We start from the raw sequence: 24667 nt of genomic DNA on the forward strand, positions 1-24667 counted from the left end.
CTCTCTCCTGGGTTCAGACCCTCCTATAGAACTACAGCCACTCCCATTCCAAATATCTAGGTACCAACCCCACCCGTACTCCCTTAGGGGAAGGAAGGTATATTCTTTGGGAAATTAAACCAGAGATGCTTGGAGCAGGGAGCACTAGGTACAGGATTATACCCATTACACCCATTGTTTTTGAGTTGATTTCAACTCATAGTGACCCTATAGGATGGAGTAGAACTGCCCATTGGGAGGTGTAGGATTAGTAGTGGAGATGAGGTAAGTGTCAAACTAATGCGTGGATGATTAAGTAAAAGTCAGAATGCTGAATGATGAGGCCCCTAGTTCTCTTTTCAGCTTCCAGAAGGCTGGTAGTCAGGCTCTGTCAGCTCTTCCCTAGCTAGGCAAGAGATCAGAAGATCTTTCTCTGAAAATTTTGGTTCTAGAAAAAGACCTACAGATTTTGATATTTGGGAAAACAAAGAAAGAGTTGTTTGCCCACTTGACCCCCATTATCTAAAGTGAAGCTTCATGTATTGATGACCCGCCTCCTCACCTATGCACACAGAGCTTACAGGGGCTTCTTAGAGTCTCTATCTGAAATGTGAACACTGAGCCAATGTCACTAGTTATGTAGGAAAATTTCCGACAAGAAAGACAAACATAAACTTACACGAAGAAATGCCATGGAGGAAATAGAAACAACACAGGGAACAGATGAAAACTTTTATACATGATATCCTTAATGAGAAATTTCCAGCCACCAGAGGTAAAGATACTAACAGTTTACATAGAGAAAAACAGTATGGTTAAGAGCTATGGCTGCTAACCAAAAGAATGGCAGTTCAAATTCACCAACAGCTCCTTGGAAACGCTATGGGCAGTTCTACTCTGTCCTAGAGGGTTGCTATGTGTTGGAATCAACTAGATGGCAACAGATTTGGTTTTGATTTATAGAAAGGATCATGAGAAAAACAAACAAACAAATTTTAAAAAATGCGTTAAAGTTCTCAAAAGCAAAATGGGAAAGTAGAAGAAAATAGAGAATTAACAACAAAAATAGGTAAAAATGATTTTCTACCCATATTTCTTTACTCAGTTTAAGATAATATCTTTTCAGAAAACCAAAGACTAAAAAATAATAATAATAAAGATAGAAATGGTTCCCTTTACCAGTAGTACCTTCTCCTATAAATCGTGAAACACCAAAATGACAGTGGTTAAAAAAAAAAAAAATAGGGATTTTTTTTCTCACATAGTAAGAACTCCGGAGGAAAGCAGTTGCTAATACCATATCAAAGCCTTGTTTATCAAGTCAAGTGTCTAAAATTCTTTTGCACTTGCCCTCATTCTTGTTCTTTGGAGTCACAAATTGGCTGCCCAAATGCAGACATCACACCTGTATTCAAGGTGGCACCTGAACTTGAGGTACATGTGCCAGGAATTGAACAGAGTGTCTCCCTCATTGGTTTCCCATAAGGATTTTGAAAATTCTAGCACTGAAGCACCACTGCCTCTTGCTTTTATCACTACCTGACTTTATGTTATATTTCAATTTGTGTGTGTTTCCTGACTTTCATTATCAATTTTTATCTGAATAGTCATTAAGTTATCCAGCCAAAATTATCAAAGTACAAAGAAAATAAAACATTGGATGTTTATTTGAGCAGTCACTTTGTGTGCGCATAGGTAGACCACAATGTTCAGAGAGACAGGGAGATTCATCGAAGGCCATTTTCACTGAGTTTTTGGATGAAAGAGAGGAAATATAGAGTAGAAGGTTAAGTAAAAGGGCTAATCTTTGCATGATTAATTTGAATCATGCTCCCTGTACTTCCTAAGGTTGCTCAACGTGTCCACCAGGTGGTGTTTGTGGCCTGGCCAGCTTGTATTCATTTGCACAAATTCTCATTGTTACAAGGAGGGGTTTTATTTATTTCTTTTAATAATATTTTTTTGGTGTTTTTGGTAAAGGTTTACACATAAGGTAGGTTCTCATTCAGCAATTTCTACTTAAATTGTTCAGTTACATTGGTTACATTCTTTGCAATGTCAGAACATTCTCATTATTTCAGTTCTGACTGTTCTGTTGCCATTAAACTAATTTACCGTCACCTTACATTCCCATCTTTGTTTTAAAGTAATTGCATGGAGTTTTTACATTCCCATCTTTGTTTTAAAGTAATTGCATGGAGTTTTTAAATAAAGGCATGCAGCTACTCACAAAATTCCAAGGATTATCTCTCAGGAAAAAGAGCAAAGGCCAAAATATATTGGGTAAAGTTAAAATTTTTGCACAAGATAAACATTAAGCAAGTTTGTCGTTAACAGATGTCATGTCATCAAAAGGAATTTGCACAATTTCATAGCCACTGTGTCTCCTTATTCCTGTTTATTTGCTCCTGGTTGCATTCCACATCAGTCATTTACCTTTGTGAATTTTCCCATGTACTCAAAGGGAATCTATCCATTTCTCTGATTCTCAGTTTCTCTGTTTAACAATGACCCACCTGTTGGTCATACCGTTAAAGAGCTTAAGCAGAAATCTGGATCACCATTTGAAGAGAACTTCATGGGAGCAATCTGAAGTCTGATCATGGGGTTCCATTAGCATCTGTAGACTGATTATGTTGGATACCATTTGTTGTCTTAGTGGTTGTTCACAGGCATTTATGATCCTCGAAATTATGCATTTTAGGAAGGCTATTAGAGAGGGAGCCCTAGTGGTGCTGTGATTAAGAACCATGGCTGCTAACCAAAACGTTGGTAGTTCCATTCCACCAGCTGCTCCTTAGAAAACTTATGGGGCTGTTCTACTCTATCCTACATCATTACTATAAGTCCGAAAAGAATCGAAGGCAACATGTTTTTGTTTTGTTTTGTTTTGTTTTTGTTCTAAATTATAGTGGGAGGGACTAAGAAGATAATACCTGAGGTCTGAAAAATTGCCAGGCCTGACCTAGTGGGAACCGGCACATTTTTGGCCCATTCTGCTGCCATGAGTGCAGTGGGCAAGTAGAGGCATTCATGATGCATTTTCCACATCGGGAGGAGCTGAACTGTGGAGAGTCTTCTCAACCCTCCAAAACAAGCGAGATGCGGTCCTCGATGGGCAAACGATAAGTACCTGCATTTAACCTACCACTATCCAAAAATACCTCTTTGGAAAAAACCTCTTTCCCACTTAGCTTCTCTCTTATGTCTCTGCAGTGGGTTCCATCAGGCTGCATCCCCTGGGCTCTATGAAGGACCTTGCACTTGACCTGAGCCATTCTTCCAGCCTTGGAGAGTGAACAAATTAACCAACAGGGGAAAAGTAATCTGCTGGCTCCCCTAAACCAGGAACCCAGGGCAGAAACAGCTCCTTTGCCTAGGCATGGGCATAAAGGTTCCACAGACTTTGAATGCCTTTCACCCCTGCATATACCTGTGTGGGCCCATTTCAACAGTGTAGGCCCTCATTTCAATCACCACATATGCATGTGAAAGCTAGGACAATGAATAAGGAAGACCAAAGAATTGAGGCCTTTGAATTATGGTGTTGGTGAAAAATATTGCCTATACAATGTACTGCCAAAAGCACTCGATTTTCCTTTGATTACACTGTGCTCACTACATCCACATTAGGTGCCACTTTTCCCATCAGCAAAAAAAAACAAGTCTCTACAATCCAAATTATACTTCCCTCTCTCCACTTTTCTCCCTGGTAACCACGAACAAGCATCAGTCTCTGTCTATAAGCTATTCTTGTTTTCTTATAAAAGAATCCTGCAATATTTATCCTTATGTGATTGACTTATTTCACTTAGCATTATGCCCTCCAGATCCATTCATGTTATAATATGGTTCGCGGACTCATCATTGTTCTTGATGCTTGTGTAGAATTCCACTGTATTTATGTACCATAAGTTGCTTATCCATTCTTCAGTTGATAGGCACTTTGTGTATTTCTATTCATTTGCTAATGTGAATAAAGCAGCAATGAACATAGGAGTGCATATGTCTGTGTCACTCTTTTTAGGTCTCTGGGGTATACACCTAAGAGTGGGATTGCTAGAACATAGGGTAGATCTAGTTCCAGTTTTTTGAGAAAGGGCCATCCAGTTTTCCTTAGTGGTTGTACTATTTTATAGTTATACCAACAGTGATAAGAGTTCCAATATCCCCACATCCTTGCCAACATTTGTTGTAATCAGTTTTTTTTTTTTTTTAATCAGTGCCATTTCAGCCAGGGTAAGATGGTTATCTCATTGTAGATTTGATTTGCATCTCTGTAATAGTTAATGATTGTGAACATCTTTTCATGTGCATGTTGGCTGCTTGAATGCCCTCTTTAGTTAAGGTTCTGTTCATGTCCTTTGCTCATTTTGTGGTTGAGTTGTTGGTCTTTTTGATGTTGAGTTGTTGCATTTTTTAATAGATTTTAGAGATTAGACTCATATTTTGATCAGCTTTTATATTATCATGCCTCACAGTATGGTTGTAATGGGAATCTCTTAAGTATTATATACCAAAAAACCAAACCCAGTGCCATTGAGTCAATTCTGACTCATATCCATAACATATAAATTAAGTCTACAAAACTTAGTCATAGAGGGAAACCTCAATAATTCATTACTGTTCCTCATGAAACACCTACTTTGTTCAAGTTTGTGTTGAGTATGTTCACCTACATTATCTTATTTAAACCTCAGAAGCCTAAAACATAGCAACGGATGTTGCTGTTGTCCTTAGTTGCCGTGGAGTGGTTCTGAGGCAGTGTTACTTTGTGTATAACAGAGTATAAGATTGCCCAGACCTACACATCTTCATGATCCTTGGTAGTTTGCATCCATTGTTCTAGGTATTAGGTCATTCCATTGCTTTGAAGTTTTCCTTGTTTCCATTGGCCCTTTCCTAGCAACTGGTCTTTCCTAATGATGTGATGAAAGCAAGCAAGGTGAATTCTTGCCATACTGGCTTCTAAGGAGCTTGTGGGCTTCATGGACTTCAAGGAAAGATGTTTGGATGTAGAATGGACTGGTGATTTCAGCCTGTACCCTTCAAAGGTGAGGAAGAAATACCTGTTGAACAAGCCATGATAAGAAAATGAAATGGGAACTTCTCTGGGAAACTTGCCCTGAATTCTCTGAGTTTTATGTCATTAGATAAGATCTACATGTTCATATAAGAAAAAAAAAAGAAGGAGAAAACCAAACCTTTACCATCAAGTCAATTCTGACTCATATCATCCCTGTATGACAGAATGGAACTGCCCTATATGGTTTCCAAGGGGTGGCTGCTAGATTTGAACTGCTGACCTCTTGGTTAGCAACCGAGCTCTTAACCACTGCGTCGTTCAAATTAATCATGGTTAGGTTAGCCTTTTTACTTAATTTTCTTCTACATTTCCTCTCTCTTCTCCTTACAACTTGTTGTTACTGGCCTAAGATGAGTCTCCCTGTTTGTCTGAACAGAGAGGTCTCCCTGTGTGCACGCAGATTAACTGACTGAATAAACACTGTGTGCTTTAATTTCTTTGTGCTGTTACTGTTTTGTGTTGTGCTGTCTGAAATTGTGTTTGTCATAAAAAAGGAGAATTATAGAGTAGAGCACAGACCTAGGATCCTTCAGCCTGTTGTTCGAGCTAGCCTCAGAGACAGGCTAGTGTGAAGTTCTTACCAGACAGACTTCCATTTGGATAAACTTTATTGTGGGTCACCTATAAAAGTGGATGAGGTTCACCATCCATTTTGTTTTTGTTCTGAGAGCTTGGCTTTGATCCAGAGAAAGCCTGCTCCTGGTTTTCACTTGAGGGAGGATATAAACTGTCAGGTCACTATTTGGAGGTGGCCAACAACCAGGATGTGGCCCAAGAATCAAGACGCATAAGCATCTCATTCCTACGAAACTTGCTAGCTCTCATAGGGTTATTGAAGTCTCATTCCTCTCCTATTCCTGAAAAGTCCTGCATTTTACATGTCCTCTCACTCCTAATTCTTGCATCTATCTATCTAATAGCATCAGTGAACAAGGATAATTTGTGCCTGTAGTGGTTACTTTGGAGAGTTTTTGAGATTGTTAAACTGATTCATTTAAACAGTGCACTAAATATAAGGGGGTCCTTCACCTCTCCAAGATTGTCAGTGCTTATTTTGATCGATATAATGTGGCTTCTGCAAGAACAATTCCAAAATTGCCCCTTAACAGATTCTTTAAAGCATGCAGAAGATAGGGTTAAGTCACCCGACCTCAAGAGAAGTAACTTAATCTTTCTGTTCCCCTAAATCCATGGTGGTATAGTGTTTAAGAGCTAAAACAAACCAAAAAAGCTACAGCTAATAATTAGAAGGTCTGCAGTTCAAATCCACCAGGCACTCCTTGGAAACCCTATGGGGCAGTTGTACTCTGTCTTACAGGGTCTCTACGGGTTAGAATTGACTCAACGGCAACAGGTTTGTGTTTCAGGTATGTTATATGTGTATATTTCATATTTTTCTACCCCTGTATGTTATTACCAAATTAGATTATAATATCATCTCAAGAAGTTGCATTTTGATTGATTTCAAGGTAAATGAGCACTTAAAAGTGGAATAATCACAATATTCCCAGAAATCAATGAAAGCGAATTTGTAATGACAAAGAAGTTATTTCAACAGTAATTATGTTTTTAGTATAACAGCTTAAACACAGTTCTCAAGATCATTTCAGTAGTTTAAAGCTTGGATTTATTCTACATTAGGCCAGGTGTGAAAGATGGATTTTATTAAAACTAGAAAGCAATTGTCTCTAACATAAAAAACAATCTAGTTGTTTTATAATTAAAAAACAAAGTGAGAGGCAAAGCTCTATGCATATGAAAAGGAGTAGAAGGTTTGTGGGAATGGGATGTTTTAGAGTCAAAGCTAACTAAGGCATGATAAGACCAGAAAAACCCACCTCCGTTGAGTCGATTCGACTCATAGCGACCCTATAGGACAGAGTAGAACTGACCCATAGAGTTTCCAAGGAGCGCCTGGCAGATTTGAACTGCTGACCTCTTGGTTAGCAGCCGTAGCACTTAACCACTATGCCACCAGGGTTTCCAGGAATGATAGGATTTAAAAAAAAATCTTTTCTGTCAAAGAGTATGCAAAGGTAGAGTTTGGTCTTATTTCCACTAAAATGACAAAATTGTGTTTAATTGCTGGGTTGCTCTTATCTTTGTATTCTTAGAATTTTGCCTCTGTCTTCTAGGCAATGTTCCTGATCTTATGTTGACCTTAAGTCCTTAGGTGTTTAAAAAAATCCAAATCCTCTCATTTATGAAATAGCTGAGATTTTTTTTTTTTTTACAATCATATTTTCTTCAACAATATTTCTCATATTTTAAATCCAGTTAAAATGAGACAGGAAGAAGCCATGAAAGAACATGGCTCCCTTGGCTGGCGATGGAGGCGAGCAGAGCCAGGAATCTGGGAGGATTCAGGGTCATGGCTGCTTTCTGGCAAGGGAAGTACAGCCTCCACCCAGGCTCTCATTGGCTGTCTCTCCAGCCTGGGGTTGTAAAGCAGTGATTGTGAGAGCGTGAAGCACCTGCAGGCTCTATTCTGTCTTCTGCTCCTCCTTTGTGTTGGGTTCTGAGATGGATAAGCGCCTCCTGTTGCTCATGCTGGGCCTTTCCTTGATGTGGGGCTTCCTGCAAGGTAAGCTCTGGGATCATCTGGAAGGATTGTGGGGGCTGAGTCTAGCTGAGCTGTGGCGATTGTGGATTATTAGTCCAGGGGAAAGTGAGGAGTGAGGTTCAGTGATGGTCCTGACCTTCCCTTTAGTGGAGGCCTTCACAGCCTCTATCCCACCACCACTTGTTTTGTTCCTCCTAGGCCTCCACTCTCCTTTGCTTCCTCTTTCACTTTTAGCCCGGATTTGCTCTCTTCGTTTCTTCCTCCTTATTCCTCTATTTCTTCAGGCTAATCCCACCTCCTATGTTAATACTGTCCTAGTGAAGTCACTGAACCGATACTCCAATTTGATATGAAAAAGAAATAAAATTTATTGAAGGAATAAACCACATTAGAGCATGCGTTCAGTTCGGCTGTAGAGGTATGCTCTGTCTTACGGGGAAAACAAAGATATTTAACAAGTCGAGTGAGTACATATAACAGTTTCACATCAAAGCCATGGCAGGAAAGAAAGTGAGATTTACAAGAGTGGGAATTACCTGTAAAACTTTTTTTTACATCAATTTCTAGTGTAACACACCTCTCATACCTGATGCCTTTTAACTAAGGAAATACTTGTCACTGAAAAGGATAAAGAATTTTGACATGAAAGTTTAGTGATATATTTGCAGCTAGGCCAACTTAATTGGAATCTTTGGATACAGAGCTGATCACTGTCGATTCTGGCTCATAGTGACCTTACAGGAGGGAGTAGAACAGCCCTGTAGGGTTTACAAGGAGCAGTTGATGGATTCAAACTGGGAACATTTTGGTTAGCAGCTGAGCTGTCAACTACTGCACCACCAGGGCTCCAGCCATTACTTAGGGAATCCTAAATAAACTCTGCTTATTTAGCTGACAGAAAAAGATAATGCCTAGGCATTTGCTGAAGAACTTCTTTTAAGGTAGTTAAAGCAATAGCTTTATGTATAGGCTCTAATTTACCTGAACAGCTCAGTGAAGCTTTCTCTAAACCTAGCTGCAGGAACACTATTACATAATAACCACGACTGAGCTTTGTTTTCCAAACAGCAAATTTTAACGGAAGCCTAAAGATCACCAGGAGTGTAGAAGTAAAACCCTGAGTTTAATTTCAGAATGGAGTGCTTACTTTTAGTCTTGAAATATCCCCCAGTTAGACCTATCAGCAGCTGAAAAATTTAAAATTTCCTCACACAGCACTAGTTCATGATACTTCCCAATTCCTCCAACTTTCTTTCTGAGAGCCCTAAATTTGAGTTGAAAGGGATCTAGGAAGGCTCTTTGTGGGTGATGAGGCAGAGGATGAGTGTTGTTTTGAAAGGCTGAGAGGAGGGTTCCAGGGTCACAGGATGTGAGGTCTGGGAAGTGGCAATGCAGGCCACGATTTTCTCCTGCAGGAAGGCAGCCTAGTTCAGGGAGAATGAGTACCTGTTAGTATAGAAATTCTGTCTGTGGTTGGGCACAGGCCTTGCTGCACAGGCACACATGCCTCATCTCCACAATGGCCCTTGGTGCAGGCCCGCCAGAGATGCAGGAGAGGCTCCACTGAGGTAAGCCAACCAGGGGAAATCAAACTGCTCTTTTAGCCCAATAATTTATGCTAATGTGTGTGGGTACCTGACCATTGTTCATGCCAGGTGGTGGGCGCTATCTCCTGCACAGCAGCAAAAGTGAACACAGAAAGTCTCATTGTACTGATTTTGGCTTTCCAGCTCTACAATGTTACAAGTGTCCGCTAATCCTACATGATGGAAGTTGCGAGTTTAAGAGAACCACCTGCCATGCCGGTTTTGGCCAGAAGTGTATTCTCTTCAAGCATTTTGAAGGTAGGTGGAGACTGAGAAGCCCTCTTGGTGTAACATTTTCCATATTTTCAGCAAGATGGCTCTCTCAGGTGCCCTGGGGTCCATAGCAGAGGGTGAGGGAAGATTTTTTTCCTGTCTCTTAAAGAGTTGTTGGTAGAGTGTCCTCTTCTCTTGTTCCGGTGCTGTGTTGTTACTGACTCTTAACGGGACCAGTAAACCTATCAGAAAAAAAAAAGTTTCCTGAAGGATCTCTGGGTCCTTTGGTTCTTCAAGATCATCACGTAAAAACAGCCTATTAGATTCTGAGTGATGCCATGAATTAAAAAAAAACTAAAAAGATTTTTTTTTTATAAATATTTCACTGAGGCGTGTTTATAGTAGGACTTTTGGGAAATGAAGGCTCAGTACGAAGGATTTGAGGCTGGGACAGGTTGATCCACTAAAGACCCATCTCGGTCATTTCAATCCCTTCCCAGAAAGTACTTGATGCCCAGGGTAATGTGCTGTTTAACCTCACTCATTGAGTCAATGGTTCTTCCTCTTCCAACAAATGTTTATTACTGCTTACCTCTTAAGTGGCAAATGGTTGCCTTCCTGGAGAGGATTTGGAGGTAGAAATTAGGGATGCCCTTTCTTTTTCTTTCTTCTTCTTCAGGTGACAAGTTCCTGTTTGGATTACAGGACTGTTGGTACTTGCGCAGGAACCTCAGCCTCCATGAAGGTGCTTTTTATACATCTGTTTCAAGTTGCAAAAAGAAGAATTTCTGTAACAAGTTTTAGAGGCTTGAGCTTTGATCCTGATCTCTTCTCATGCATAAGCACCAGAAGACTGGGCTGTCTTTCTCCCGCATCGTCCAAGCTGTAAAACCTGCTCCTACCCAGCTAAAAAAAAAAAGCGTTGAAATTTGAACAACCAACCCATTTGATAGGTATTTTCTACCTCCCACCACTTGCAGTGCTCTGTCATTTCTTAGCTTCTAGTCTCGTTCCCTTGTTTTATTCCACCCTTCAGTACAATTTATTTCCACTTTCAAGGCTTGTTTTGTGGCCAATGTTACGGAGTGAACTACGTCCCCCCATAATATGTGTTAAAAATCCTAACGTCTATGCTTGTGGTTATAATCCCATTTCAGAATGGGTTGTCTTTGTTATGCTAACAAGGCAGTGTTAATGTAGTGTAGGGTCAATTCTTTCGAGATATAAAAGAGATTAAACAAGCAAGCAGAGCAGAGATGAGGTAAAATAGGTACGAAGACACATGGAGATCTCCAAGAAACCAGGAAGCAGAAATTGAAGAGACATATTTGAGAGAGAGAGAAAGCCTTCCCCTTGAGCTGGTGCTGTGAATTCTAAGTTCTAGGCTTCTAAACTGCGAGAAAATAAATTTTTGTTTTTTAAATCCATCCACTTGTTGTATTTCTGTTATAAAAGCACTCAATAACTAACACAGCCACAGTACAATTTATCTTCATGAATGTTCCAGAGCAGTTGAAAAAAATGAATGTTTTACCACCGCCTATAAATGTCTATTAGGACTAGTTGTTTGACAGTGTATTTAGATATTTCATTTTTTTTTTTTTGTCAGCTTGTTCTATTGAACACTGAGAGAAGAGTTTTGAATTCTGTAGCTAATATTAGGAATTGGTCTTTTTCTCCATTTTCATTGGTATTGCTTTATGCATTTTGACATGCTTTTATTAGTGCATAAAACATCCGGGAGTATTATGTCTTCTTGGTGGATTGGGCTTTCTGTCATTAGCTAATGTTCCTCTTTATCCCTGATAATATTCTTATTCCTGATGATAAAGCCACTGCAGCTTTCCATGGATTAGTATTTCCCTGATACGTCTTTCTACATCCTTTTACTTCATCTTTATGTAACTATCTATCTATGTATCCATGTCTTTATATTTAAAAAAACCCAAACCCAATGCCGTTAAGTCGATTCCGACTCATAGTAGAGTGTTTTTTGGCACAGCATATAGTTGGTCTTGCTTTATTATACAGTTACATAATCTATGTGTTTTTATTGGCATGTTACATTCTTTTTTTTTAATTTTGTTCAGGTGAAAGTTTACAGAATATATTTGTTTCTCATTAAACAGTTAATACACAAATTGTTTTGAGATATTGGATGCCAGCCTTGCTGCTTGTCAACAGTCTCCCATTCTCTGCATCGGGCTCCCTTTTTCATTTGTCCAATTTCCCTTTCCCTTCCTTCCTTCTCCTCTTTGCTTTTCAGATGGTTTGCCCATTAGTCTCCAATGGATGAATTGAACTATGAAGCATGTTCCTCATGCTTGTTATTGTTGGCCATGTAGGCCTGTCTAAACTTTGGCTGAATGTTGAATCTCAGGAGTGACTTGTGTATTGAGTCAAAACGGTTTCTGAGGGCCAAATTTTCAGGTTTTCTCTAGTTCCTGTCGGACCAGAAATCCCAGTCTTCTATTGTGGTGTGTGTGAATTAGAATTTTTCTACATTTCTCTCCTTCTGTGTCCAAGATCCTCTGTTGTGATCCCTGCCAGAACATTTGGTGGTGCTAACTAGTCACCATCTAGTTGTTCTGGGTTCAGTCTGGGGGAGATTATGGTAGTTGCCGTTCATTAGTCCTTTGGACTAATCTTTCCCTCATGTCTTTGGTCTTCTTCATTCTCCTTTGTTTCAGCTGGAATAGGACCAGTAGAGATGGTTGCTCTCAGGCTTTTACTACCCCAGATGCTACTCACCACAGTTGGATGTTGAACACATTCTTTATAGATTATGTTATGCCAGTTCAGCTAGATATCTCCCCAAACCATGGTCCCCAGACCTCAGCCATTAGGTAGGACTCTCAAGGTGTTTGGATGTGTCTGTGATGCTTCTATGATTTTGCCCTGGTCAAGTTGTGCTGGCTTACCCAGTATTGTGTGCTGTTTGCCCTTCACCAAAGTTACCACTTTTATACTACTAGTTAGTGATTTTCCTTCCCCAGCCATCCACACCCTCATAATCATCAGAGATCTTTCATTCTGTGTGGAAACATTTTCACGAGTTTTTACAATAGTGGTGTCATACAATATTTGTTTTTTTGTGTTTGACTTATTTCACTCAACACAATGCCCTCCAGATTCACCCATGTTCATAGGTTCATCCTTGTTCTTTATCCTTAGGTTCTATTCCACTGTGCCTATGCATATGTATATCTATCAATTTGTTGATGGGCACTTAGGCTGTACACCTCTTTCTGTTTTTGTGACTAATACTGCAGTGAACATGGGTGTGCAGGTGTCTATTTCTGTGATGGTTCTTATTTCTCTAGGTAGATTACTAGGAGTGCAATTGCTGGATGGAGTGATATTTCTACTTCTAGCTTTTTAAGGAATCAGCATATTATTTTCCAAAATGGTTGTACCATTTTGCATTCTCACTATCAGTGCATAAGAGTCCCAGTTTCCCTGCAACTTCTCCAACGTTTGTTGTTTTCTGGATTTTTTTGTTTGTTTTTGATTCGGGCCAGTAATGTCAGGGTGAGATGGTATCTCATTGTAGATATGATTTGCATTTCTGTAATGTGTCTGCCAGTTTGTTGGACTGTGTGGACTTGCTTGTTGCTGTGATGCTAGAAACTATGTCACCGGTATTAAAATACCAGCAGGGTCAGCCATGTTGGACAGGTTTCAGCTTTGTTCTCAGACTAAGACAGACTAGGAAGAAGGACCTGATGGTCTACTTCTCAGAAGAATTAACCGGTGAAAACCTTATGAATAGTAGCAGAAGATTGATACACTGCAGGAAGATGAACCCCTCATGTGGGAAGGCATTCAAAAGACGACTGGGGAAGAGCTGCCTCCTCAAAGTAGAGTTGACCTTAATGACATGGATGGGTAAAGATTTCAGGACCTCTGTTCACTGATGTGGCACTACTCAATTCACTGATGTGGCACGACTCAAAATGTGATGAAACAGCAGCTAACATCCATTAATAATTGGAACGTGGAATGCACAAAGTATGATTCTAGGAATTTGGAAATTGTCAAAAATGAAATGTAATTCATAAACATCAATATCCTAGGTATTAGCGAGCTGAAATGGACTGGTATTGGCCATTTTGAATTGGATAATCATATGGTTTACTATGCCAGGAATTACAACATGAATTACAACATTCATTGCAAAATGAACATTTCAAGATCTATCTTGAAGTGCAGTGCTCTCAGTGATAGAATAATATTCATACACCTACAAGGAAGACCAATAGATAAGGCTGTTATTTAAATTTGCCCACAAACCTCTAAGACCAAAGATGAAGAAATTGAAGATATTTGACAACATTAGCATTCTGAAATTCATTGAAGATGCAGTCAAGATGCATTGATTATTACTGGTGATTAGATTACAAAAGTTGGAAACAAAGAAGAAGGATTGGTAATTAGAAAATACGGCCATGGTGATAGAAATGATGCCAGAACTCACTACTTCTTCACTGCATATACCTTTTTTCAACAACATGAACAATGACTACCCACATGTACTTTGCCAGATGACTACACAGGAAGCAAGTTGACTACATCTGTGGAAAGAGATAACGGAAAAGCTCAATATCATCAGTCAGAACTAGGCCAGGAACCAACTGTGTAACAACCATCAATTGCTCACAGGCAAGTTTAAGTTGAAGCTGAAGAAAATAAGAACATGTCCATGAGAGCCAAATTATGACCTTGAGTATATTCCACCTGAATTTCGAGAACATCTCAAGAATAGGTTTGATGCTTTGAACACTAATGACAAAAGACCAGACAAGTTGTGAAATGACATTAAGGGTATATGTGATGAAAACAAGAGATCATTAAAAAGATAGGGAAGAATGAAAAGACCAAAATGGATGTCAGAAGAGACATTGAAACTTGCTTTTGAACCCTGAGTAGATAAAGCAAATGGAAGAAATGATGAAGTAAAAGAGCTGAAGGAAAAGTTTCACAGGGTGGACTGAGAAGACAAAGAATTATAATGACATATGCAAAGACCTGGAGTTAGAAATCCAAAAGGGCAGAACAAGTTCAGCATTTCTCAAGCTGAAAGAGCTGAATAAATAATTTAAGATGCAATATTGAAGGATTCTAAGGGAAAAGAATTAATACAGGAAGTAACAAAAAAAAGATGGAAGGAATACACAGAGCCACTATACCAAAAGAATTGGTTGACATTCAACCATTTCAGGAGATAGCATATGATCAGGAACCAATGGTACTGAAGGAAGAAGTCCAAATTGCAATGAAGGCATTGGCAAAAAAATAGGCTCCAGGAATTGAAGGAATACAAATATAGATGTTTCAACAAATATATAGTCCTAGAAGTATTCTCTCATCTATGCCAACAAAAGTGGAGAACAGCTACCTGGCCAATTGCCTGGAAGAGATCCATATTTGTGCCTATTCCAAAGATGGGTGTTCCCAATGAATGGGGAAATTATTAGGCAATATCATTAATATCACTGTCTTAGGCTGGGTTCTCTAGAGAAGCAAAACTGGTAAAGAGTACAAATATATTTAGAAAGCGATTTATATCAAGGAAATCCCCGGGTGATTGTAGAGGCTGGAAGGCCCCAAGTCCATGGATCAGGATAGAGGCTTCTCTTGATTCATGTACCCACAGGGATGGGCTACCCAAGATTGGCAGGTCGGAGAGCACGGCTCCTGCTCTCAGGCTCTGAAGATAGGGAAATACCAAGATCTGTAGATGAGCTGATAGCTCAAGTCCCAAGAACCAGAGGTCGGATGAATAGAAGGCAGCAGCAGGATCCAGAGTGAGCAAAAAGCCAGAACATCTGCTTATATTTGGCTGCAGGCCACACCCGCAAGGGAACTCCCATTCAACTGACTGGCTACTCACAGCAGACTCTATTATGGGAATGATTGCATATAAACACTGAGAATCATGGCCCAACCAATTTAACACACAGTATTAACCACCACAGTCCACCCCTTGTCAACTAGGCACATGTGAAAATCTCCTTAAACCATACATAATCTCTGAATAAAGACATTTTTAAAGTTATACTTGCACCTAACACGATACAACTAACACACATACAACTGAAAATGCAGTAGCCCAGTTTACATCGTATATTTTATAAGTGAAGAAAACAAAAATATTTGATGCACACATACAAAGCAGAAATACTCCTAACAATTACAATCCTCATTTCTGCAACTGGTCATGTGGCCATAACTGGTATTTAGAACACCTTCTTTCTTTTTTTTTTTCGTCCATGAGTCATTCTGTATTTCCTTTGCCCTCAGCAAACACCTCAGCTGGTCATGGTTCTCTGCCTGGCAGGGTGACCCAAACCTTCATTCCTGAAGGGTCTGGTTCATTAGCAATCACGTCAGAATTGGGTTGCTGTAGTTTTCCATTGACTTTAATCACAGGGCATTGTAGTACTAAGAGATGCCATAAGGGATCGCCTGCATTCCAGACATACACTTCTTTACCTCCATTATGTAATACCGATCCGATTTCCTTCTGGTAATCAGGATGAATCACACAAGCCAGTATAGTAACTCCCTTCTTTGCCTGTTGATCCAGAAGCATAAGAAGCCCAAAGTGGCCAGATGGCATTCGTAGCTTCCAGTTCAATGGAATCAGTGATGTGTCTCCAGGTGGGAGCATTCCTCCCTTTGGAACTATGACCTGTAGACCTGCAGAGCATAAGGTCATGGGGAAGGAAGGAAAAATCTTGTGAGTAGGTCACTAGGGGTAATAGTGAATGGTGCCACTCCCATTTCCACCACTTGATTCCTGGACCCATGAATCCTGGCTTTGAGGGAAACAGCACCATATATTGGAGGCTGGTTTAGAGCATATACAGCCTCCTGGAGAACACAGCCCCAGCCCTGCAAGGTATTGCCACCTAGCTGGAGCCGAAATTGTGTCTTCAGAAGACCATTCCATCATTGTATCAAGCTAGTTGTTTCAGCATGATGAGGAACATGGTAAGACCAGTGAATTCCATGAACATGTTCCCACTGCCACACTTCATTTGCTGTGAAGTATATCCCTTGATCTGAGGCAATGCTGTATGGAATTCCATGATGGCAGGTAAGGCATTCTGTAATTCCATGGATTGGAGTTTTGGCAGAAGCATTGCATTCAGGGAAGGCAAATCCATATTGAGTAAGAGTCTATTCCAGTAAGGACAAAATGTTGCCCTTTCCATGATGGAAGTGGTCCAATGTAATTAACTTGCCATTAGGTTGCTGGCTGATCACCTCAAGTGATGGTGCCATATTGGGGACTCTGTGTTGGTCTCTGCTGCTGGCAGGTTGGGCACTTAGCAGTGGCTGTAGCCAAGGCAGTCTGGTGAGTGGAAGCTCATATTGGTGATCGCATGCATAACCTCCATTGCTCCCACCATGGCCACTTTGTTCATCAGCGCATTGAGCAGTGACAGGAGTAGCTGGGGAAGTAGGATGACTGGTTCCCGCGGAATGCATCATCCTATCCACTTGAATGTCAAAATCATCCTCTGCTAAGTTCACCCTTCGGTGAACATTCATTTGAGACACAAATATCTTTACTTCTTTGGCCCATTCAGAGATGTCTATCTACATACCTCTTCCCCATAAATCCTTGTCTCCAATTTTCCAATCATGGTCCTTTCATGTCCCTGATCATCCAGCCAAACCATTAATCACAGCCCATGAATCAGTATACAATCACGCATCAGGCCATTTCTCCCTCCAAGCAAGGTGAACAACCAGCTGCACTGCTCGAAGTTCTGCCCATTGAGAGGATTTCCCTTCACCACTGTCCTTCAGGGAGGTCCCAGAAATGAGCTGTAGGGCTGCTGCTGTCCACTTTTAGGTGGTGCCTGCATATCGCACAGAACTATCTGTAAACCAGGCAGGGGTTTTCTCTTTCTCAGTCAACTGATCATAAGGAACTCCTCATGAAGCCATAGGTGCAGACTGGTAGATGGAAGGTAATGTGACAGGAATGGAGACCACAGTCATTTGGGCCTCTTCCTCATGCAACTTACTTGTGCCTTCAGGTTCTGCTCGGGCTATATCTCATATATACCACTTCCATTTAATGATGGAGTGCTGCTTTCCACGACCAAATTTATGACTCTGTGGTCAGGGAACAATCAGTTCGTGACGGGCAGTTCAGGTCACATGGTGACTTTTTAGTTGTGGGAGCAGCCAGATGCAATAACTTATCCTTCACTTTAGAAGGAATATCTGGACATGCTCCACACCCCTGGACCCCTAGAAATTTCACTAATGTGAAAAGTGCCAGAATTTCCCACCTTCTAGCACCCAAATATTTTACCAATAAGTCCAGAGTCATTGACACTTCTTCTATACTAAGTCCAATCAGCAGAATGTCACCAATGTAATGGACCTGTGTAGTATTTTGTGGAAGGGAAGAGTGAGCAAAGACCCTTTGGACTAAATTACGACATAGGGCTAGAGAGTTGATGTATCTCTGAGGTAGGCAAATGAAGGTGTATTGCTTGCCTTGCCAGCTGGTGGCAAACTGCTTCTGATGGTCCTTTGAAACAGGTGTGGAGAAAAAGGCATTAGCCAGGTCAGTAGCTGTGTACAAGGTACCAGAAGTATTAATTTGCTCAAGCAATGAAACTACAACTGGAACAGCTGCTGCAGTTGGAGTCACCACCTGGTTAAATTTTCAATAATTACTGTCATTCCACAAGATTCATCTATTTTTTGCACAGGCCAAAAAGGCAAGTTGAATAGGGATGTAGTGTGAATCACAGCCCTGCATCCTTCAAGTCCTTGACGGTGGCAGTAATCTCTGCAATCCCTCCAGGAACGCAGTGTTGCTTTTGGTTTACTATTTTTCTAGGTAGGGACAGTTCTAATGGCTTCCACTTGGCTTTTCCTACCATAATAGCCCTTACTCTATTTGTCAGAGATCTAATGTGGATGTTCTGCCAGTTGCTAAGTATATATATTCTAATTATGTGTTCTGAAACTGGGGAAATCACTAAAGGATGGGTTCGAGGAATCACTGGATCTGCTGTGAGACAGAAGTGAACCAGACTCCATTGATAACCTCAACTCCTTATGCCCACACTCTGACTGGTGGGCCACAGTGATGTTTTGGGCCTCCTGGAATTAGCGTCAGTTCAGAGCCAGTATCCAGTAATCCCCCAAATCTGATTATTTCCTTTTCCCCAATGAACACACTCTCGTAAAAGGCCGTGGATCCCTTTGAGGAAGGCTGGGAGGAAGATTAGCAGGAGAAATTTTTTGCAGCGTATTGGAGTCCTTTCTCAAGGGGATCCGGCCTCCCCTTCGTTCAAGGTGTGGTGGGTCTTTAAACTCACTCAAACCTAGGAACTGATTGAGGGACCGTGACTCTGTATTCTGCTGATTGGAGTTAGACTGCCGTTCACCTGACCTAGAATTCATCCATTTGTACAGATCAAGTAAATATTTAGTAGATTTCCTATGTATTTCACTTTTAGGGACACCATGACTGAGTAGCCAACACCATAAGTCCATATGAGTCAGAATATACTGATTGCTGCTTTGACCCTGCTGTCCATTATTCTAACCATACCCACCTTGTCTTTGTCTATTGACTGTAGCCACTTGGCCCACACTACCACGGGGTCCAATCAGCCCCACTGTAGTTAGGTGTCTAGTTCAGTTAAGGCAGTTCCCACTCTCAAATCTGATTTACATAAAACAGCAATCACAGCAGTGTCAAGGATGCTGTAGCTTCCTTTACAAATTTGTTCCTCACAGTTGTGGTAAAAGGTGTGTCCTCTGGGCACTCCATGTGTGGGTCTGTGGGTCTAGCCTGATAAACAAACTCCAGCATGCCAATTTCCCTAAGCCTTTGGATACCTTCCCGTACCGTATATGAAGGCAGGTCTGGCACTTCAACTTGATTTATTGTAGGCCACCTTGTAATCCTTGATCCAGCAACAACACCAAATAAACTATTAGATCCTTCCCTAACTTCTCAAGCTGAAACATTGAATGAAGAATCTGTGATTAGTGTACCCACATCAACAGACTCAGACTGATCTATCTTTATGTTACTTCCACCATTATCCCATACCCTTAATAGCCATTCCCACACATATTCCCCAGGTTTCTGTTTGTACATATTAGAATATTTTAGCAGTTCCTTTGGAGTGTAGTGTGCCTCCTCCTGGGTCATACATTGTACTTTACTTTTGGGGCTAACTGGGACTTAAGTCTAGTTATAGGTTTAGAAGCCAGAATCGGTAGCGTGGAATTGTTTTGAAGACATCAGCATTTTGTTTTAAAGTATCTGCCTCAGGCGATCTCTCAGGCAAGAACTTGGGCAAGGCGTTTCAGAGTCAGCTGGGGTAGGGCTACTTTCATTAGATAGGAATAGAGGGGTTAATGGTTTTTCTGGGCAGGATGGTTTAGCAGACAAACATGAAGTAATCTCTTCAGATGGAAGTGGTTCTGCTGGCAGGAGTGATTCAAGGGAATTTAGGTGCTCAGTGTCTCCAGTTTCCTGATTATCTGTCCATATGTCCCTACCCCAAGTTTCAGGATCCCATTTCTTCCCACTCAATGCCTTTAACGTCAGACACCTCTTGAGGTTGGCAATTGAGCTGGCATTGTAATTCAGCCACTCTTACAATAAGGTTCTGGGTTTGGTTTTTGCCAATTTCAACTCTGTTAGCACGAGAAATAAGACTTTCTTTCAAAGCACAAGTGGAAGCCTTAAGGTCATTTATGCAGCACTTTAGCTTTGACTCTCAAGCCCTGAATGCACCTCCTTCTTTCACCAGGTTGTCTAGCAAAACTAGGACCAACCAACCAGCTTCCTTATACTTCTCATTCTGACAAAACTATAGAAAGTTATCACACATGTTCAACTGGATCCTTGCCTTTCACCAATATCTGATCTTCCGGTGGTGATATTTTGTATAATTGTGTGGCCACCTCATGCCATGGATTAGCAGTGTCCTCTTTACTGCTGGAAGCAGAGTCATCAACATCTTTAAGACTAACCAGACTTGAGAACAAATTTAGAAACCTCATCCTTAAAATTTTGTTTCTCTAGAACCACTCTTGGTACCAAATGTCTTAGGCTGCACTGTCTAGAGAAGAAAAACCAGTAAAAGCGTACAAATGTACATAAAAAAATACATATAGATAGATTTATATCAAGGAAACTGCTTACATGATCGTAGAGGCTGGAATATCCCAAGTCCATGGATCAGGACAGAGGCTTCTCTTGATTCATGGAGCCACAGGGCTGGCAAACCCAATATCTGCATGTCACAGAGCAGGCCTCCTGCTCTCAGGCTGTGAAGATTGACAAATCCCAAAATCTACCCATAAGCTGATAGCTCAAGTCCCAAGAACCAGAGGTCAGATGAATAGGAGGCAGTCGCAGAATTCAGAGTGAGCAAGAAGCTAGAACATCTGCTTATATTTGAATGCAGGGTACACCCTCAAGGAATCTCCCTTTCAAGTGATTGGCTACTCACGTCAGATTCCATCATGGGTGTGATCACATATAAACACTGAGAATCATGCCCAGCCAAGCTGACACACAATATTAACCATCACAATCACAGTCAAGTAAAATTTTCTGAAGATCATTCAAAAGCAGCTGCAGCAGTACATTGACAGGGAACTGCCAGAAATTCAAGCTGGATTCAGAAGAGGACGTGGAACCAGAGCTATTATTGCTGAGGTCAGAAGAATCTTGGCTGAAAGCAGAGAATACCAGAAGGATGTTTCCTGCATTTTATTGACTCTGTAAAGGCGTTCTACTGTGTTGATCATAACAAATTATGTATAATATTACAAGGAATGGGAATCCCAGAAGAGTTATTTGTGCTCATGAGGAACCTGTACACAGATCAAGAGGTAGTTGTACAGAACTAGGGGATATTGTGTGGTTTAAATTCAGGAAAGTTGTGCATCAGGATTGTATCTTTTCACCATATTTATTCAATCTGTCTGCTGAGCCAATAATCCAAGAAGCTGGAGTATATGAATAAGAACAGGGCATCAGGATTGGAGGAAGAGTCGTTAACAACCTGCATTACGCAGACGACACAACCTTGCTTGCTGAAAGTGAAGAAGACTTGAAGCACTTACTGGTGAAGATCAAAGACTACGGCCTTCAGTATGGATTACACCTCAACATAAAGAAAACAAAAATCCTCAGGATAGACCGATAAGCAACATCATGATAAATAGAGAAAAGATTGAGGTTGTCAAGGATTTCATTTTATTTGAATCCACAATCAACACCCGTGGAAGTAGCAGTCGAGAATTCAAAGGACGCATTGCATTGGGCAAATCTGCTGTCAAAGATCTCTTTAAAGTGTTAAAAACAAAGATATTTCTTTGAAGACTAATGTGTGCCTGACCCAAGCCATGGTATTTTCTATCCCCTGATATGCCTGTTGATATGCCTGTGATAGCTGCACAAGAATAAGGAAGAATTGACACCTTTGAATTTGACCAATGTTTTGTCAATTTCGTTGTCTTCTCAATGATCCAGCTATTGATTTTGTTGATTCTCTTTTTTTCTACTCTTTATTTCATTTATTTCTGCTGAGTATTATTATTTCCTTTCTTTTGGTGACTGTGGGCTTCTTTTGCTGTGTTCTATTTTGTCAAATTGTAAGGCTAGTATTTTAATTTTGTTCCTTTCTTCATGTTTAATTCGTGTGCCCATGGCTGTAAATTGACCCCTGAGCACTGCCTTTGAGATGTCCCAAACATTTTGGTATGATGTGTTTTCATTCTCATTTGATTCTAGGAATTTTTTGATTCCATCTTTGATTTCTTCTATTACCCAGTAGTTTTAAGCAAGGCGTTATCAGTTTCCATGTATTTGATTTTTTTCTCTTGCTCTTCCTGGTGTCAGTTTCTACATTGCGATCGGAGAAGATGCTTTGTATGATTTCAATGTTTTGGATTTTGTTGAGGGTTGACTTGTGGCCTAAGATGTGATCTATTCTGGAGAAAGTTCCATGTGCATTGTAAAAGAATGCATAATTTGCGACTATTGGGTTGAGTGTTGTGTATATGTGTATAAGGTCAAGATGATTGAGTGTGGCCTTTAGATCTTCTGTGTCTGTATTCTTAGTTCTAGTTCTGTCTTTTTCCAAGAGTGGTGTGTTTAAGTCTCTTACCATTTTTGTGGAACTGTTGATTTCTCTTTTCAGTCTGTTTACAGTTTGTTTTATATATTTTGGAGCCCTGTGGTTAGGTGCATAGATATATATTATGGTTATGTCTTCATGTTGGATTGTCATTTTAATCATTATCTAAAGTCCTTCCTTGTCTTTTATGGTATATTTTATCTGAGATTAGTGTTGCCACTCCTGCTTTTTTTGCTTGCTGCTTGCTTGATATATATATTCTTTGCATCCTTTAGTATTTAATATTTATGTCTTTTTGTCTAAAGTGTGTCTCTTGTAGACAGCATATTCATGCGTCCTGTTTTTTTGACCTATTCTGTCACTCCCTGTCTCTTTATGGGTGCATTTAAACCACTTATATTCTGTGTGATTATCAGTAGGTGTGAATTTAATGGTGTCATCTTGCAGTGCTTTTTTTTTTTTTTTGTGGTGCTGAGGTTTTTTTTTTTTGTTCCTCTTACTCTTTTGTGTTGAGTTCCTTTTGTTTGTGAAATTTGTTTTAGTTTCTTTCATTGCTGTAGATTTTATGTCTACTGAGACTAAGTTATTCTTTATTTTGATGGATCTGGGGTCTGGGCTGGGTCCCCTCTGGGCTGCAGGCAGTGGTTGGATTCTTTAGGGGCCAGTATGGATGGTCCTGGGATACGGGTTGGGTCCCCTCAGGGCAGTGGGGTAGAGAAGACAAGTAGGAGGGGGATGAAGACAGGGATATAGGGGGCTAGATGGCAGAAGACAATAGGATGGGATAGTACTCTGTTTCCCAGCAGTTGGGGTTGTGGAGATATGGCAGTTATAGGTGCTGTTCACTGGAGGGACAGGGGTTGTAGGAGTGTGCTTTTGTGGTTACCAGGTGAGAGAATCTGGGCTTCTCCTTGAGCTACAGACAGCAAACATGATTTTGCTTTGCCCTGGATGTGTCCATGCCAAATCTGTATCTTCTAGTGGGAATTACACGGAGGTGCCTTTGTGCATGCAAGGTTGTTGAGTTTATTCAAAGATGCCCATGCCAAGTCATACCATTTGGCCGGAAACCTCCACTATTTATCTCTATTCTTTTCCTGTTTACTGTCAGTTTCTTATCATCATTGACTTCTAATCTAATATTTTATCCCTTCATATAAGGTCCAGGGTTCTAAGATTGACATCTGTATCTATTTTACTTGTTTTTTTGGGTCCTTGATTTAGTGGGATGGCTTAGTGTGTCTGAATAATCTGCCGTCTTGGCTCTTCACCCCTATACACTTTACTTTTAATGTAATTATTGATATCATTGGATTAAAATCTACCATCTTATTGGTCGTTTTTGTATTTTGCCCATAGAAAAGTAGACATTTTTTATGTATTCTTTAGACTGTGTACTTTTTGTGGTTCCACTTTATCTCCATTATTATTTACTTATTAGTTATACCTCTTTTCTAAAACGTTTTAGTTGTTGCTAGAGCTTATAGTATACATCTGTTACTTATTGCAATTTACCTGTAAGTGTTATACCAGTGCAAATAAAGTGAAAAAACTTACAAAAATACACCTCCAATTTCTCTCTTCCTTTCTTCATGCTGTTGTCATATATCTTACTTTCACATGTACTATGCATCTCACGATACATTTTTAGTATTTTTGCACTAGACAGTCAATTTCGTTTTGGAACATTTAAGCATAAGTAAAACAATGTCTTTTACATTTACCTTCATTTATGCCATTTCTGGTGCTTTTTACAACCTTTTGTAGACCCAAGTTTCTATTTGGTATCATGCTCCTATTTGAAGAACTTCTTTAAGGTTTCTTATAATATGCTGCTGAAAACGAATGATCTCAACTTCTCTCTCTCTTTTTTTTAGAAAAATCTTTATTTTACTTTAATTTTGGAATTGTGCTGGTTATGGAATTCTGAACTTGAGCTTTTTCTATTGGTGTTGGAAAGCAGTTATTCCATTCTCTACTGGATTACATAGTTTCTGATGAGTATTCTGGTATAGTTCCTATTTTTGTTTCTCGTTACATAAAGAGCTATTTTTTCTCTTGTTATCCTCAAGATTTTCACTTTATCTTTGAT

At 40.1% G+C, this 24667-nt stretch overlaps 1 protein-coding gene across 1 annotated transcript; it reads left to right on the plus strand.

Annotated features, from left to right (window-relative positions):
• The first annotated feature begins 7588 nt into the window (after positions 1–7588).
• LOC126078998 (prostate and testis expressed protein 14-like) lies at positions 7589–10231 on the plus strand. Its single transcript, XM_049889866.1, has 3 exons — positions 7589–7649; positions 9284–9472; positions 10107–10231. The coding sequence occupies exons 1-3, from the start codon at positions 7589–7591 to the stop codon at positions 10229–10231; spliced, it is 375 nt and encodes a 124-aa protein (XP_049745823.1).
• Positions 10232–24667: the final 14436 nt, after the last annotated feature.

This window comes from Elephas maximus, chromosome 7 (assembly GCF_024166365.1).
Source record: "Elephas maximus indicus isolate mEleMax1 chromosome 7, mEleMax1 primary haplotype, whole genome shotgun sequence".
NCBI lineage: Eukaryota > Metazoa > Chordata > Mammalia > Proboscidea > Elephantidae > Elephas > Elephas maximus.

Coding starts and splice junctions, on each gene's coding strand:
- LOC126078998 (XM_049889866.1), top strand. CDS start 7,589: ATGGATAAGCGCCTCCTGTTGCTCATGCTGGGCCTTTCCTTGATGTGG. Junction 7,650..9,283: donor GATGTGGGGCTTCCTGCAAG/GTAAGCTCTGGG, acceptor TGTTCATGCCAG/GTGGTGGGCGCTATCTCCTG. Junction 9,473..10,106: donor TCTCTTCAAGCATTTTGAAG/GTAGGTGGAGAC, acceptor CTTCTTCTTCAG/GTGACAAGTTCCTGTTTGGA.